Source organism: Lipophrys pholis, assembly GCF_963383615.2.
Source record: "Lipophrys pholis genome assembly, chromosome: 12".
Taxonomy (NCBI): domain Eukaryota; kingdom Metazoa; phylum Chordata; class Actinopteri; order Blenniiformes; family Blenniidae; genus Lipophrys; species Lipophrys pholis.
In genome coordinates, this window is record NC_137641.1 from 3,175,519 (window position 1) to 3,192,430 (window position 16,912).

Consider the following 16,912-nt stretch of genomic DNA (forward strand, 5'->3'; position numbering starts at 1 on the left):
GCATTTCCGCACTTCGGAGGACGCTGCAAGTAGTTACTCGTGACGTAAGCGAGTCACACTGGCGCTCTAAGAATTGGAAAACGGCAAGAAAATGTAGAGAACCTGACATCCGCATGGACTGATGACACATCGGATGATATCAGGGAGAGTCTCAACTATTAAACTACTGATCTGGAGGATAAAACTAGAATATGGACCGCGGGTCGTACCACTACGGGTCGTACCACTACGGGTCGTACCACTACGGGTCGTACCACTACGGGTCGTACCACTACGGGTCGTACCACTACGGGTCGTACCACTACGGGGCGTACCACTACGGGGCGTACCACTACGGGGCGTACCACTACGGGGCGTACCACTACGGGGCGTACCACTACGGGGCGTACCACTACGGGGCGTACCACTACGGGGCGTACCACTACGGGGCGTACCACTACGGGGCGGCCATGTTTGTTTACAACTGGATGAGCAGGAGGGGGAGAGAGAAGAGCAGTAACAGGCTCTGTAGCCTCCATCAGTCTCTGCAGGAGGGAATAGCGGCCCTGAAAGAATCTTTCCACCTTGGGAGACGGATTAAAAACTTTACGGACACAGTGGATCAGAACACTGGTGTCGTGTAAACGGACCCCCCAAACTTGAAGAAAGTTTAGCGGATACACTCTAATCCATTGTCGTCTAAACTGGGCCTTGTCGTGTGGAAACTGGTGAATTGTGTTTTTGGTTATGGGAAATGTGTGTGTGCTTCTGGGAATGACGAAGAGGTTTTGGGTTTTTGTGCGACAGGAACCAGGTTTTGGGTTTTAGCAATCAAGAAAAACTGTACTGTTAAAAAGATCCGGTTGAATCAGGGCAGATATATCGCCCCTCAGTTTGTCTTGTGTGGGATTGATTCTTTGTAGGAAAGTCTGAGGGAGTCGCTGCAGCTGGAAATAGTGATTTAATGAAGGCATGAGCTTGTTTACTGATGCGTTTCTCCCAGTTCACAAACTTTCCAGAGTTTGCAAAGATGCTTATTAAAAAAATAGTCTGGCTTACTGGTTTTATTTATTACATTTTTTATTTTATTTTTGCATGAATTAGCTTCTGGAGGAGTTTGTGATGAAATATTCAGGAGGTGGGTTCTGGTGCGTCGCTCATTGATCGGCCCTAAAGCTCATCTCTGGCTGAGTTTGAGGCTGATGGAGGTGCGGACAACGGAGGGCAAGAATCTTTTTCATCTGTTCATCCAGCGGAGAGAAAGACCTGGTTGAGTATTGGAGGTTTTTGGGTGGCGATCGAGACGAGACAGGTCCAACGTGCTCCTCTGTCCCGCCAGCGAAGCCTCACGAAACGGCAACCTGAAGACATCAGGTGGGAGTTTAATCGGCAGCGTTGCAGGAAGAGCGTGGCGGATTGGCGAGCGGCGGCGGTTTCCTCTTCCAAACCTCCCCCTGCAGATCCGACGCGCGGCGAGAGGTCGTTCCTCCGTCTGAGGGCGGCGACCTTCCAAACTCTCATCTCCAGTAAACTTCAAAGCCGGCGATGCTCGAGCTAGCAGGGACGGCTGGCGGACGCCGCGAGGCGCTGCTGCGTCAACATGGCGGCAGACCGAGGTCTCCTCCGGGGTTTTTTTTGTTCAGCACGATGAGCTGCAGCTTCACCACGCTGGGGTTTTATTGGACGACAGTTTCCTGCAGAGCCTCTTCTCACTGCTGCAGCTCCAACTGTTGTTTTCAACTAAAACTAGAAGCTTCGCATGATTTGAAGAAACGTTCTGACATGTTGGTCGAATTTAAAGCCTCAACAAAAAGACTTAAGTATTTTCAATCCCTGAAAGTTCCTGAAGAACATTTTCTACTATTACAACACAAATAAACCCAGTTTATATCACGTATGAGAATAATAACTATTAAATCAAACTGTGTGTGTGTGTGTGTGTGTGTGTGTGTGTGTGTGTGTGTGTGTGTGTGTGTGTGTGTGTGTGTGTGTGTGTGTGTGTGTGTGTGTGTGTGTGTGTGTGTGTGTGTGTGTGTGTGTGTGTGTGTGTGAAGTTACCTAGATAAGAGAAAACCAGAGTTAATCCTTAAATTATCTGGATAAGAGAAAACCAGAGTTAATCCTGAAGTTACCTGGATAAGAGATAACCAGAGTTAATCCTGAAGTTATCTGGATAAGAGAAAACCTAGACTTAATCCTGAAGTTACCTGGATAAGAGAAAACCAGAGTTAATCCTTAAATTATCTGGATAAGAGAAAACGAGTTAATCCTGAAGTTATCTAGATAAGAGATAACCAGAATTAATCCTGAAGTTACCTAGATAAGAGAAAACCAGGACTTAATCCTGAAGTTACCTAGATAAGAGAAAACCAAGACTTAATCCTGAAGTTACCTGGATAAGAGAAAACGAGAGTTAATCCTGAAGTTACCTAGATAAGAGAAAACGAGTGTTAATCCTGAAGTTACCTAGATAAGAGAAAACGAGTGTTAATCCTGAAGTTACCTAGATAAGAGAAAACGAGAGTTAATCCTGAAGTTACCTAGATAAGAGAAAACGAGTGTTAATCCTGAAGTTATCTGGATAAGAGATAACCAGAGTTAATCCTGAAGTTACCTAGATAAGAGAATCCAGCGTCATGGTACAGGCGTCTGACTGAGCTTCCCGTTGTTGGAGCTGTTGTCTCATAAACAACCAGCTTGTTGTTGTTTGTGTCCTCAGCCTCTCTGGAGTCGACGTACCAGCAGCTGCAGAAGATGAATCTGGACAGGAGTCCCTTCGTGGTGGTGTCGGTCATCGGCCAAGAGCTGCTGACCCACGGCTTCCACGGCGCAGCGGCGGTGGTGCTGGAGGCGGGGCTTAAGATCGGCACGTGCTCCCTGAAGCTGCGCGGCTCCGTCTTCTCGGCGCTGAGCTCGGCATACTGGTCGCTGGGCGACGGCGAGAAGAGCCTGTCCTACATGCAGCAGGACCTGGACGTCACCAGGACGCTAGGTACGACGGGCTGGCCACCGCACGCCACCGCGTGACGCTACTCGGTGTCTCACCGTCACGCGCTTCATCCGCAGGCGACCAGTCGGGGGAGTGCCGGGCTCATGGGAACCTCGGCTCCGCCTACTTCTCCAAGAGTAACTTCCGAGAAGCGTTGGCCAATCACAGAAACCAGCTGGTGCTGGCCATGAAGCTCAAGGACAGAGAGGTGTGTGTGTGTGTGTGTGTGTGTGTGTGTGTGTGTGTGTGTGTGTGTGTGTGTGTGTGTGTGTGTGTGTGTGTGTGTGTGTGTGTGTGTGTGTGTGTGTGTGTGTGTGGTGAATGTTCAAATTTTTTTTCCCTTTTTTTCTTTTTTCTTGTTTTTGTCTCGGGTTTCTTTTTTCAAATATATTATAATTATATATATATATATATCTGTGTGTGTGTGTGTGTGTGTGTGTGTGTGTGTGTGTGCGTGTGTGTGTGTGTATTCATGAGCGTGTTGTCGAGATCTGTTGCGGTTCACATATGAAGCCGTCTGCCCGTCATCAGTCTTTCAGTTTGGACATTAGGAGGATTCAGTCTTTCAGTTTGGACATTTGGGGGATTCAGTCTTTCAGTTTGGACATTAGGAGGATTCAGTCTTTTCAGTTTGGACATTAGGAGGATTCAGTCTTTCAGTTTGGACATTAGGAGGACAGACGTGAGTTCAGTGCAACAGCAGCTTTCATTTCCAGGAACATTTTGAAGAGACAAGAGAAGTTTCAACCAGTTCTAATCTTTTCTCCCTGGAGCCCTGCAGGTCAAATATAGCAAGAGGTTCAATACTGGAGGACATTTCCACTTCATAGTTATTCTATTTTTGATTTATTAATTAAACTGAAACACAACTCCCCAGCCCACCTGATGGGAGTGCTGCTTCACCTGTCTGCTTCACCTGTCTGCTTCACCTGTCTGCCACACACCCCCACCGCAAGATTTAGGCCCCCAGCCTAACCAACTCCCCCTTGGGGGATGGGGCGGGGCACCGGGAGGCAGCACCCCTCAGGACGGTGGTTACAGGGCCGGCCCCACCTCTTGCTCCACCCCCTCCCCCAGGGGGCGCTGTGGACACCGAGCTTGTTCTCCCTCTCCACACCTCCACTGCTGCTGCTGCCGCCACCCACTGGGTCTGGGCCGTCTCCGCCCACCTGCGATGGACCGTCTCTGCCCTCGTGGACTCAGCCTTCGCCTCCACCCTCCGACTCGACTGGTCACTGCAGCCCCCGCCGGAGAAAGAACCTTCAGAACCAGTCTCAGAAGAGGAGAAGCCAGCAGAACCAGATTCAGAGGAGGAGAAACCTGCAGAACCAGACTCAGAGGAGGATAAACCTGCAGAACCAGACTCAGATTAGGATAAACCTGCAGAACCAGACTTAGAGGATAAACCTGCAGAACCAGTCTCAGAGGAGGATAAACCTGCAGAACCAGACTTAGAGGATAAACCTGCAGAACCAGGCACAGAAGAGGAGAAGCCTGCAAAACCAGTCTCAGAAGAGAAACCTGCAGAACCAGACTCAGAGGAGGATAAACCTGCAGAACCAGACTCAGATTAGGATAAACCTGCAGAACCAGACTTAGAGGATAAACCTGCAGAACCAGTCTCAGAGGAGGATAAACCTGCAGAACCAGACTTAGAGGATAAACCTGCAGAACCAGGCACAGAAGAGGAGAAGCCTGCAGAACCAGTCTCAGAAGAGAAACCTACAGAAACAGACTCAGAGGAGGAGACACCTGCAGAACCAGACTCAGGAGGAGACACCTGCAGAACCAGTCTCAGTGGCTGATTCCAGTGACTTCCTGCAGACACCACAGTCTGCCCCAGTGAGCCTATCAGAGTAGGAACCCAGTTTACCTTCGACAGTCAAGCTTTATCACGAAACCAAAAGGTTTTTACCAATGAAGCAAAAAATTTCGGCAAAATGTTTTTCTGCTCCAGATATCTCTAGAAAAGCTGTAAACATAAACCCACATACTGAATCCAAACCTTAGAAATATGCTTCGTTCTGACATCATTTGAAAAGCACACAGAGGAATATTGTAGTATTCCTTTAACTAAAAACCCTGAACTCTTCACTGTTTCTAGCTCAGTGTGCTGGACTTGGTTCATCAACCACTGGCTCAGACAGTGGTGAGTCATCAGCATATTGGTGGAACTCCAGCAGCTTTCTGTCAGTGACAGAGATGATGTTAGTCATGATTTCAAACATATACACACACACACACACACACACACACACACACACACACACACACACACACACACACACACACACACACACACACACACACACACACACACACACACACACACACACACACACACGATATGACGTGTTTGTTGTCTCTGTATGAAACAGATAGTTTGGTCTTCAGATTAAAACAAACATCACTTTCTCAAGCGTCATGGATCCCGTTAGTCCTGCTGGCGTCTTTCTTCTTCTTTGGCTCGGGCAGCGGCTGAACTCACCGTGATTCTCCTCAAACACTTTGGACAGTTTGTGAAAACTGGAGGTAATTAAATTGCTGTTCCGGATTAGGCTTCAGTCTCTTTACGGCTCCGACCACAAAGTAAAGGTGTCAGCTTGTTTGTGTGTGTTTACCTTCGTTTAACTGCTCCCATATGTACAAGCGTGTGTGTGTGTGTGTGTGTGTGCACCAAACACAGACAGGCTTTACCGGTAACACACACACACACACACACACACACACACCCGCGGGGGGGGGGGGGGGGGGGATTAGCGCTGATGACCAGTCTAAGCTGCACACCTGCGGAAGAGATGCTCGATACTCGTCCGTCAACAACAAACAACACTCGCGATGCGTTCAGGGCCCCGTGCAGAAAATCAGATAAATGTGTTCGTCTTCGATCGCAAGAGTTCAGGCCAAAAGTAATGAGAGGACCACACGCACGCACGCACACACACACACACACACGCACGCACACACACACACACACACACACACACTCCTGCTGTTTCCCTCAGACTTGATGAGTAAGTATGGTTTTTAGCGACAGGCTGCTGAATTCAGAGATCTTCTTCTTCTTCTTCTTCTTCTTCTTCTTCTTCTTCTTCTTCTTCTTCTTCTTCTTCTTCTTCTTCTTCGGTTATTTTCTGTGTGAAACGACACAAATCGTCCGTGTCTTTACATGTTTCTCACACACTAATATCTGAAGCTTGGCAGCAGTGAGGAGCTCACACACTATGATGGGATTTCCTGGGTGGAGGGAGAAACACTGAGTGCTTGAGGGAAATCAAACACCAGCCTACACACACACACACACACACACACACACACACACACACACACACACACACACACACAATCCGGTCATTCATTAAATCGGATTCCTCCTGCCGTCGACGTGTTAAAACGCTCTCATGTGTTCACACTCGTCACTCTGCTGGGAATCTGGATTCGTTTCAGATGTTTTCTCCCGGGTTCATGTCCCACGCCGGGCACCACCTTCCCGTGGGCTCACCACCCGCAGGAAGGTTCTTAATGGTGCAATGTGATCTGGGTGACGGTGCTCAGACTGACACCCCCACCACCCGGGAACGGATAAGAGGGAGGAGATGGATGTATGAATGTTTGCTGCCGTCGCTTCTCGTCTTTTACACACATCTCTTTGTGTGTGTGTGTGTGTGTGTGTGTGTGTGTGTGTGTGTGTGTGTGTGTGTGTGTGTGTGTGTGTGTGTGTGTGTGTGTGTGTGTGTGTGTGTGTGTGTGTGTGTGTGTGTGTGTGTGTGTGTGTGTGTGTGTGTGTGTGTGTATTAATTAGAGGCGGTAAATTCCACTAAAGGTCAGTTTGCCTGTTGTCACTGACACGTCTTCCTGCTCATTAAGCTTGTGATTTAAGGAAACATGAATGTGTCTGAGACTTTCTCTGTTCAGCTCAACACTGACTCAACTGACTCAACGACTTTTATCGAAGATTCTATTAATAGAACATCAGCCAGAGACGCACTGCTGGACATAAACATGCTAAGAAACTCTTCTTTAATAATTCATGGCTCACAAACATTTCACCCTCAGCTCATGTTTGTCCTCAAAGGTCAACCTCGTGTTCTTCCCTCAGTTTGTTTCATGGTCAGTCTGACTTGACTTCCTGTCACTGAATGACGTCACATGTTTTCCTTGACATTTTAAATCGACGATAATGAGAGAAAAGCAACACACCTTTTGGTTCCGGCCGGCATTTGATACGAGTCACAGAGTCGAGGAGATGAAACACAAACTGAATCAAATCCTCACACTCCGCGTGTGTGTGTGTGTGTGTGTGTGTGTGTGTGTGTGTGTGTGTGTGTGTGTGTGTGTGTGTGTGTGTGTGTGTGTGTGTGTGTGTGTGTGTGTGTGTGTGTGTGTGTGTGTGTGTGTGTGTGTTTCCATGTGTTTTGATGTATGTTTGTATGTTTCTATGTATGTTTGTGGGTTTTTTTTTGTTCTTTGTGTGTTTCTATGTATTTTTTGCGATGTGAGTGTTTGTACATGTATTTCTGTTTGTTGTGTGTTTCCAGGCTGCGTCAGACGCCCTGAGCAGCCTGGGCCACGTCTACACGTCGATCGGCGACTACCCCAACGCGCTGGCGAGCCACAAGCAGTGTGTGCTGCTGGCGCGGCAGACGCAGTGCCGCCTGGCCGAGGCCCGGCAGCTGGGCAGCATGGGTGCCGTCTACACGGCGCTGGGAGACTTCAGCAATGCCGTGCAGTGTCACCAGCAGCACCTGGACATCGCCAAGGTACACGCTGACATCCACTGCTTTTGTCTTCTTGCTTCAGAGAAGGTCTTTGAAAAGGATGTCTGTTTTGTTTTGTCTTCTTAAAGTAACGAGGACGCACCATTTGTGCGTTTTCACTTTAGAAAAGTTTTGCGTTTACACGGCAACGTTTCAAGTTTTCCTTCCCGAAAATTTTCACGTTTACACAACGTTTTAAAAACTGTATTCATTTTTTGAAAACAGCAGACTATAAGTCACGCTTTCTTTCATAGTTTGGCGGGTGCTGTGATTTTAAGTCAGCTGTGTCAAACTAGAGCTACACTCGGTAGAACTCAGATTTTCACTAATTTGTTTGCAGAACAGAGTTAGCATCACTAGCATGATAGCGGTTAGCTCATCTCAATGCTAACGAGCCTGTCAGGTCACTACATCACTTTGAAACACTGAGCAGGGAGCGTCTCCATGGCAACAGACGCTGATCTCCTTTGATCTCCTCTATGAGGTTCCTCTCATCCACTTTGTATGGGACCTTTTTAACAGTTCTTTAGGATTTATTCAGAAACATTTTGTCATTCACGTCCTAAAATCTAATGGATTGGTCCTTAATGATGATAAATCATCCCTGAAGATTTCATGGAATTTGGGTTATTCCGAAAAGTTGGTTACATGCATACACACACAAACAATAAATACACCCAGACGAGAACATAACTTTGACCAACTTTGTTTGTTGCCCAACTTTTGTTGACGAAGGTAATGAAGTAGATTACACTGTGTAAAATTTACTTTACTCAAGTATTTCTTAAAAAATACAAATATCCCAAAAACTCCAGTAATCTGGATGAGTACTTGCAATCAGTTACTTCAACACATTGGTTCTCATTTTGCAGACATTCGTGGAAATAAATATTTTCATTCTCAGAACTTTCATGGGAACATTTTTCTCTCATATAAGCCAATCTGCATTTTTCTGTAAATGACAAGACGTGAACCTTTCTTTTTATTTCCAAATTGTTTATTTTACCGTTTTATTTTTTCTTCTGAGCATCAAACTTAAACGATAAACAGAACAAACACCATCCCGCTGCCACAGATATAGAAACTGTTGAGACATCCAGCAGATTAATGCTGAACAAACACACTTTCCTCTTGTTTATGTTGGATTTTATAACAGTTGCAGTCACTCTGTGTTATTTAAAAATACTGCGCTTTCTATTTAAAATGGAATTACTTTTAATGAGAGAATGAACAGAATCTGATCATTAGTATGACTGCAAAGACTTAAGGTGCAAGAGAGGTCAAGATTAAACTTAAATCTTTAGAATGTTTTTTACTTTCTTTAGTTTTTACATGATGGTGGATTTTGCCTGTTTCGTGCAGTACTTCCTACAGACCAGCAGAGGGCGATGGCTGGAAAAATACAGGAACGCAAGAAAGGAGCAGCATTCAGGAAATGTTTCGATATCATAACTTCAAAAAGCTCAAATTTGAAATACTTTATCTTGACTGAAATACACAAACAGTAAACGTCCAGCAGGGGGCAGTAAAACGCAGACATTTGTAGAAACACGCCCACGTTTTCTAACCAGCGACATCATTAAGTTTCAGTCTGATTCCAACTTTCTGGACTCAAACTGCGTGCTTGCAGGTTTGTGGAGGTTTGAAATCCTCGCAGCTTTTTCCTGAGAGGAAAATAAATATTTTTAGCAGATTTTTTTGTTTTTTGTCGGAGATGTTTTCTTTTCCGGGAGCTCAAAGTGAGAGGATAAAGTGGGATAAAGTTCATTTTGAATAAACATTGTCCTGCTGCCACGAATGCTGCTGCTGAACAAACACATGGATCTGAAGAAGGTTGGATGAATCCTAAAGAGGGAAAGATGTCTGGAGCACAGACTGCGTTTTAAAACACTGAAACATTACACTTATTTACCTCGTCGATGGTGATGAAACTTTGTAATCTAACAGTTTCCCTCGGTAGAAGAAGAGCCGCTCATCAGTTTTCAAGTAGAAACTGAGAAACCTGGAGAACAAAAACTGTTTAGTGCAGCGACGTGTCAGCAGGTGAACGGATGAAATCATCTAAACTGAAGCGGTTTGTGAATAAACTTCATCTGAGTGGAAATAATTTTAGTTCATGTCTGTGCAGAGTTCGGGTTTTAACTAAAAGCAGTGAATTGAGCATAAAAGGGACAGATCCTGTTTCATCATTTTCTTTCATTTTCTTTCATTTTCATTTCAGGAAAGTTTTGCAATTATGGAATCACAGGAGTGCCAAAATTAAAAGGAAACAAATGTGGAAATATAAAGAGTTGTCGTATTTATATTTCCGGGTTCACTGATGAACGAGAGACGACATTTGGGACTTGAGAGGAAACATCTATTGGCTGTGTGACTAAGGCCGGCGTACGGTGGCTATGGAGTAGCCTCTTCTCAACTCCTCCTCGTCCGTCATATTTAACTTTCCCTCTTTTACTTCAAATAAACCTGCATATGCGTCTACTTCCTGCTACTACATAGCCACTGCAAGCAGGAATGGTGTCATCAGGTATGGACTAGTCCCCCTGAACAGAAAGACCCTCGCTGATTTTCATTGTATTGCTTTTGTCTTTTCCAGACGGCTTGACTCGTCCAGTAAATGCAATGACAAAAAGCAAATGGAAAAGACAAAGACAAAACAGGACAAGCATTGACAAAATGGAATAAGCAAAGACAAGATAGAAAAAGAACATGCCTACCTTTGTATATTTTTTGTATTGTTGATTCTCCATATATTACCACATTTATTTCCTTTTAATTTTGGCACTCCTGTGAGTCCATATGCATTTACAAAGTTTTAAAAATGATGTTAATTTCTATGAAAACGGCAGAAATGAAGTTATTGTTCTTATTGTCCATCCATCGAGCATGTGCAGACCAACTAGTTCCTACGGCTGTGATGCCCAGTAGCAGGGTTTTAGAAAATGTGCCCATTCCCCCGTTTCCATGGAGACGGAGTCGTAACATTTTCAGTAAGTTGTATTTTTCAGTGTTGCCATGGAGACGAAGTCACAACATATTTAATAAGTTGTATTTTTCCACAGAGACGGAATCCTGGAATTGTTTGATAACTTGTATTTTCCTCCGTTTCCATGGAGACCGAGTTTCAACATTTTTAATAGGTTGTATTTTACCCGTTTCCACAGATACGGAGTCGTACAATTTCAGAAAATTGTGTATTTCCCCGTTTCCATGGAGATGGAGTTGTAACTGTTGCAGTTTCCAGAATCGGTATTGGTTTCAAAGCGTTGTTTTTTCAGTGAATCCGAGCACTGTCGTCATGGAAACGGACACTCAAAACACATTGAAAGTTTTCCATTTTCGCTTGGAAACTTTTTCGTGTAACCGGGGCTTCAATATTCTCGTACAAATCCACACTTGTTTGGTCACCTGTGAGTATTATTGACTCAGATCTGCAGCGGCCAGGTGTCTCCGGAAATGAGTGTTTTCTTTGGAAAGCAGGTTTGTTGACAGACGGACGGATCCATAAATCTGTATCGACACTTTCTTCTGGATCTATTATCCAGAATGTTCTCCTGGTTGCTCTCAACAATTAATCATTTTATTTGAATCCAATAATAATAATAATCGAAATAATAATTATAGTAATTCTTCTTCTTCTATAAAAATATGTTAATTGATCACAATTAGAAATCAACTTTGAAATGAATAAATAAAATAAGTAGAGCAATACAAGGAAAAATCTGGCTTAACACAAACAGAATAAAAACTTCTTGGATGATTATTGAAGCAACAGATTAAACTGATCATCGCCGCTGATACACAGAGAATTTTAATTTCTCTTTCAGAAGAGATGAAGTCCTTTATTATCGTTGTGTAATTACAGTGAAGCTGTAGAGCAGCAGATCGGAGGACCTAAAGTTTCCTCTGCAGCCCTGAAATTGGCTTTAAATTAAAAAGTAAAGCAGCAGCGCCGCTCTCCTCCAGCCTGCCGGTGTTTTTGAGTGTCAGTCTGCGACACTGAAGACGTTCCATGTGGCGCCACAAACACGGCGGCGCCCTGGGAAGCTGCTGCGCGCCGTAAATATTTGAAGCAGCCCTGCAGAGCGACTCCTGCCAGAGTTACGTGATGTAGAGGTTTGGTGTGAAGCAGAGGAAGCTGCTAACACGCTAACATTCTCACACGCTCACACACTGACACGCTCACACGCTAACACACGAACATGCTAACACGCTAACATTCTCACACGCTAACACACTGACACGCTCACACGCTAACACACGAACATGCTAGCACGCTAACATTCTCACACGCTAACACACTGACACGCTCACACACTAACACACGAACATGCTAACACGCTAACATTCTCACACGCTAACACACTGACACGCTCACACACTAACACACTAACATGCTAACACGCTAACATTCTCACACGCTAACACACTCACACACTAACACGCTCACACGCTAACATGCTAACACGCTAACATTCTCACACGCGAACACACTCACATACTAACACGCTCACACGCTAACATGCTAACACGCTAACATTCTCACACACTAACACGCCACACGCTAACATGCTAACATTCTCACACGCTCACACACTAACATGCTAAAACGCTAACATGCTCGCACGTGAACATGCTAATATGCTAACACACTACCGCTATAACGCTCACACGCTAACACACAAACACTAACACACTCATGCACTAACACGCTCACACACTAACACGCTAAAACGCTAACATGCTCACACGTGAACATGCTAGCATGCTAACACACACACACACATTAACACGCTCACACACTAACACGCTAACATGCTCACACGTGAACATGCTAGCATGCTAACACACACACATTATCACGCTCACACGTTAACGCTCACACACTAACATGCTAAAACGCTAACATGCTCGCACGTGAACATGCTAATATGCTAACACACTACCGCTATAACGCTCACACGCTAACACACACACACACACTAACACACTCACGCACTAACACGCTCACACACTAACACACTAACATGCTCACACGTGAACATGCTAGCATGCTAACACACATTAACACACTCACACACTAACACGCTAACATGCTCACACGTGAACATGCTAGCATGCTAACACACACACTAACACGCTCACACGCTAACATGCTAACACGCTAACATTCTCACATTCTCACACACTCACACGCTAACATGCTAACATTCTCACACGCTCACACACTAACGCTCACACACTAACATGCTAAAACGCTAACATGCTCGCACGTGAACATGCTAATATGCTAACACACTACCGCTATAACGCTCACACGCTAACACACACACACTAACACACTCATGCACTAACACGCTCACACACTAACACGCTAAAACGCTAACATGCTCACACGTGAACATGCTAGCATGCTAACACACACACACATTAACACGCTCACACACTAACACGCTAAAACGCTAACATGCTCACAAACTAACACGCTCACACATTAACATGCTAACACGTTAACATGCTATCACACGCTAACACGTTAACATGCTAACACACGCTAACACATTAACATGCTTACACGCTGACACCCCCCGCTTACACGCTCACACGCTTATACACTCATCAGCCGTCTGCTGGTGGCGAATCAGATCCGTAGGTAGAATTCCAATCCAGCCACGTGGTCCAGACACGTCGGGCTGCAGATGTTACCATCTGCCTGTCGGATCCAGAGGACGGTCACTCGGTAGGGTGCGGCGTCACATCTTTTTTATTTCCGAGTTAATTTCATTGGATGAAACTGAAGGAAACAGTTTGTTGTCACTCCAGTTCGTCCAAACCAGGGCTCTGGCTATAAAGTGTCTGGTACAGCCTCTGACGACCGCAAGCCGGTCCTGGTCTTCATGTCCACTTCAGATTCATCCGCTGAGCCTGTTTCTGCCAGATTAGGGTGCTTAATTCAATTCAACGTTATAGAGAAACTTAAACTCACCATCTGAAAACACTGAAAACGCCTACATGAACAGCAGAGGAGACGGAGGAACAGGTCGAAACCTGCAGAACCAGACCCAAGGAGGAGGAACCTGCAGAGCCAGACCAAAGGAAGAGGATCCTGCGGAACCGGACTCAGAAGAGGAGAAATCTGCAGAACCAGACTCAGAGGAGGAAGAACCTGCAGAACCAGGCTCAGAGGAGAGACCTGCAGAACCAAACCTTTACCAGTTTGCATGTCTCTCAGTGAACTTCAGGTTTAAAAGAACGGAAGTGTCATAAAAGGCTAAACTGAAAAGGTCAGCGATGGAGAGAAAATCACAAAGAATAGAATAAAATTAATTCTCCTGTTAAACGTGATGTGAAGAAGCTGCAGCCTCACGGTGGAGCAGATAATCCAGTAATACTTGTATAGAGTGTGGGATTATTTAATATATACTGACGTGTTACTGCAGCTGTGTCTGGTAGTAACTGATTACTTTTGTAGAATTAGTAAATCAGTTTTACGTTTGAGACAGTTTGGTACTTCCTTGCATCTTCCTCACCCAGATTATAGAGCATCTTCCTCCTCTAACATCCAGATTATGGAGCATCTTTCTCCACTAACATCAGATTACAGAGCACCCTCCTCCGAACCTCCAGATCATAGAGCGTATTCCTCCTCTAACATCAGATTATAGAGCATCCCCCCCGAACATCCAGATTATAGCGCATCTTCCTCCTCTAACATCAGATTATAGAGCGTCGTCCTCCACTAACATCAGATTACAGAGCATCCCCCTCCGAACATCCAGATTATAGTTCATCTTCCTCCTCTAACATCAGATTATAGAGCGTCTCCCTGCAGCTCCAGGACGTGATGTTTGTTGTGCTTCCAGACGTTGGAGAACCGCCGTGAGGAGGCGAGGGCCTACAGTAATCTGGGCAGTGCCTATCACTCGCAGAGAGACTTCGATAAGGCCATATCTTACCACAGCCGGGTTTTGGAACTCGCCTGCAAGATTTCCGACCGCGCCATCGAGATGCGGGCGTACGCCGGGCTGGGCCACGCCGCCCGCTGCATGCAGGTCAGTAGAAACCGTCTGGAGGCGCCAGCCCGAGGACCAGTGAGGCTGACGGGCTGTTTGTGACATCAGGACCTGGACCGGGCCCGGCAGCACCACCAGAACCAGCTGGACATCGCCCAGGAGCTGCAGGACCGAGCGGCGCAGGCCCGGGCCTCCTCCAACCTGGGTAGGTGTCACAGCGGGGTGAAGGTGGGGTGAAGGTAGGGTCATGGGGGGGTCAGCGGGGGGGGGGGTCAATAGATTCAGACTTTATGAAGGACGTCACCACTTCAGCTCCAGCAGGGGTCTGAAACTCTGGGGGGCCGCTGGAGGCCGAGTCCTGGTGAGGCTGGGCCTCATCAGGGATCCCACCAAAATAGTTGTACAAAAAATCCTCACACGTCATTTTTAACGGTTCTAATGATTTCTTCTGAACATAAATGGAACATTAAGTGAAGATCATGAACGGTTCTTCTGAACATGGTTCCTCTTGCCTCCTCCTTGCTGCCAGAGACTGGGCAGCTCTTCTTCTCACATATCTGAGCCACATTTGTCTTGAGAGAAGAAGAAGCAGTTGAGACCCTCAGAATGTCTAGAACAGGGGTCGGGAACCCGCACGTGGCTCTCTGGTTCCTCTGCTGCGGCTCCTTGAGCCTCGGTCCCACTGCAGTACATCCCTGAGCGCGGTGGGCCGGACGGTCCGGTCCGGTAAGGCAAAGCGCACCCAGACCGACTGTGTTGCGCGGTCCCACGACAGAGAGTACGGTAAAATGTAGGCCGGGTTGTGAACGACGCGGGGATGTAACGTCAACAATAGTGGCGTGAAGAACGTGGAATTGCGGCCGCAGTGAGCTGCGGCCGGATCCTCAGCTCTGTGGCCGGATCCTCAGCTCTGTGGCCGGATCCTCAGCTCACTGTGGCCGGATCCTCAGCTCTGTGGCCGGATCCTCAGCTCTGTGGACGGATCCTCAGCTCTGTGGCCGGATCCTCAGCTCTGTGGCCGGATCCTCAGCTCTGTGGCCGGATCCTCAGCTCACTGTGGCCGGATCCTCAGCTCTGTGGCCGGATCCTCAGCTCTGTGGCCGGATCCTCAGCTCTGTGGCCGGATCCTCAGCTCTGTGGCCGGATCCTCAGCTCTGCGGCCGGATCCTCAGCTCTGCGGCCGGATCCTCAGCTCTGCGGCCGGATCCTCAGCTCTGCGGCCGGATCCTCAGCTCTGCGGCCGGATCCTCAGCTCTGCGGCTGTCCGAAGCTGTGAGCTCCGGATTTCAACACATTTCAATAAAGCCGGTCAACAAAACCACCAGCGAGTGCAAAGCGGCGTTTATGACCGATACGGGATGAGAGTGCTGATCGTCACTACGTGTGGAGGAACGATGCTTCATGCTGATGCTCACAGCCACAGAGCGGCAAATGCTCTATTAATGCTAAATAATCATGAATCACACAACAACTAAGAGACAGTGAAAGCCACAGCACTCACACTCACGGTTCTAAAACCCCGATCTCCTGCATATATCCACCGTTCTAATATGTAGCGTCACGGAGCGGATCGCTGCAATGCATTATGGGAGTTTCTGTTCATCGTGTTTTAGATGTAAGTATTGGAGGTTATATTAGGTTTGTAGTGTGTTTCTGTTGCTTGGTTAAAGGAGTTAGTTAGTTCATCTAGTTTAGTTTATTAGTTGTAAGTTGGCCACCGGGGGTGAAGAGGGTTCTGTGTGTCGTGTCGTCCTGCCATCGTGTTCCTGTTGGTTTAATGTCAAAATAAAAGCCTTTGCCACTTACAGCAGGTATAAAAGATAAGCTCAACTTCTTGAGTTCTTCTTTACAAGGCTCAAACTTTAAAGTGGTCAAGAATTAGTTTCACTCTGTTCCTTTGGAAAATCACAGAATCTCCTCTGCTGTAAGTCCCTGGTTCTGATTCGGCTCGTTCATTTACTTTACAGCAGAAGTCACGTTGTCATACTTCAGGCATTTGTTGAAGCCGACTTATTTTGTGTTCGACCCTCGGCTTCTGGAGAAAGTACCGGAGTGGCAAGGTGGAAAAAGAAAAAAAAGGAAAACACTCTTCCAGTGTGAGAAACCCAATAATCTGGATGTTAGAGGAGGAAGATGCTCTATAATGTGATGTTAGAGGAGGGAGATGCTCTATG

General features: G+C 46.4%; 1 protein-coding gene across 1 annotated transcript in view; it reads left to right on the forward strand.

Annotated features, from left to right (window-relative positions):
* Positions 1 to 16,912, forward strand: part of ttc28 (tetratricopeptide repeat domain 28) — a gene marked incomplete at both ends in the record, with an annotated part of 129,919 nt that overhangs the window by 60,315 nt on the left and 52,692 nt on the right. Inside the window, 5 exons of the mRNA XM_080477729.1 lie at positions 2,699 to 2,971; positions 3,046 to 3,176; positions 7,507 to 7,728; positions 14,589 to 14,777; positions 14,847 to 14,943. Of these exons, the coding sequence (XP_080333855.1) occupies positions 2,699 to 2,971; positions 3,046 to 3,176; positions 7,507 to 7,728; positions 14,589 to 14,777; positions 14,847 to 14,943 (912 nt within the window). The remainder of the gene's footprint in view (positions 1 to 2,698; positions 2,972 to 3,045; positions 3,177 to 7,506; positions 7,729 to 14,588; positions 14,778 to 14,846; positions 14,944 to 16,912) is intronic.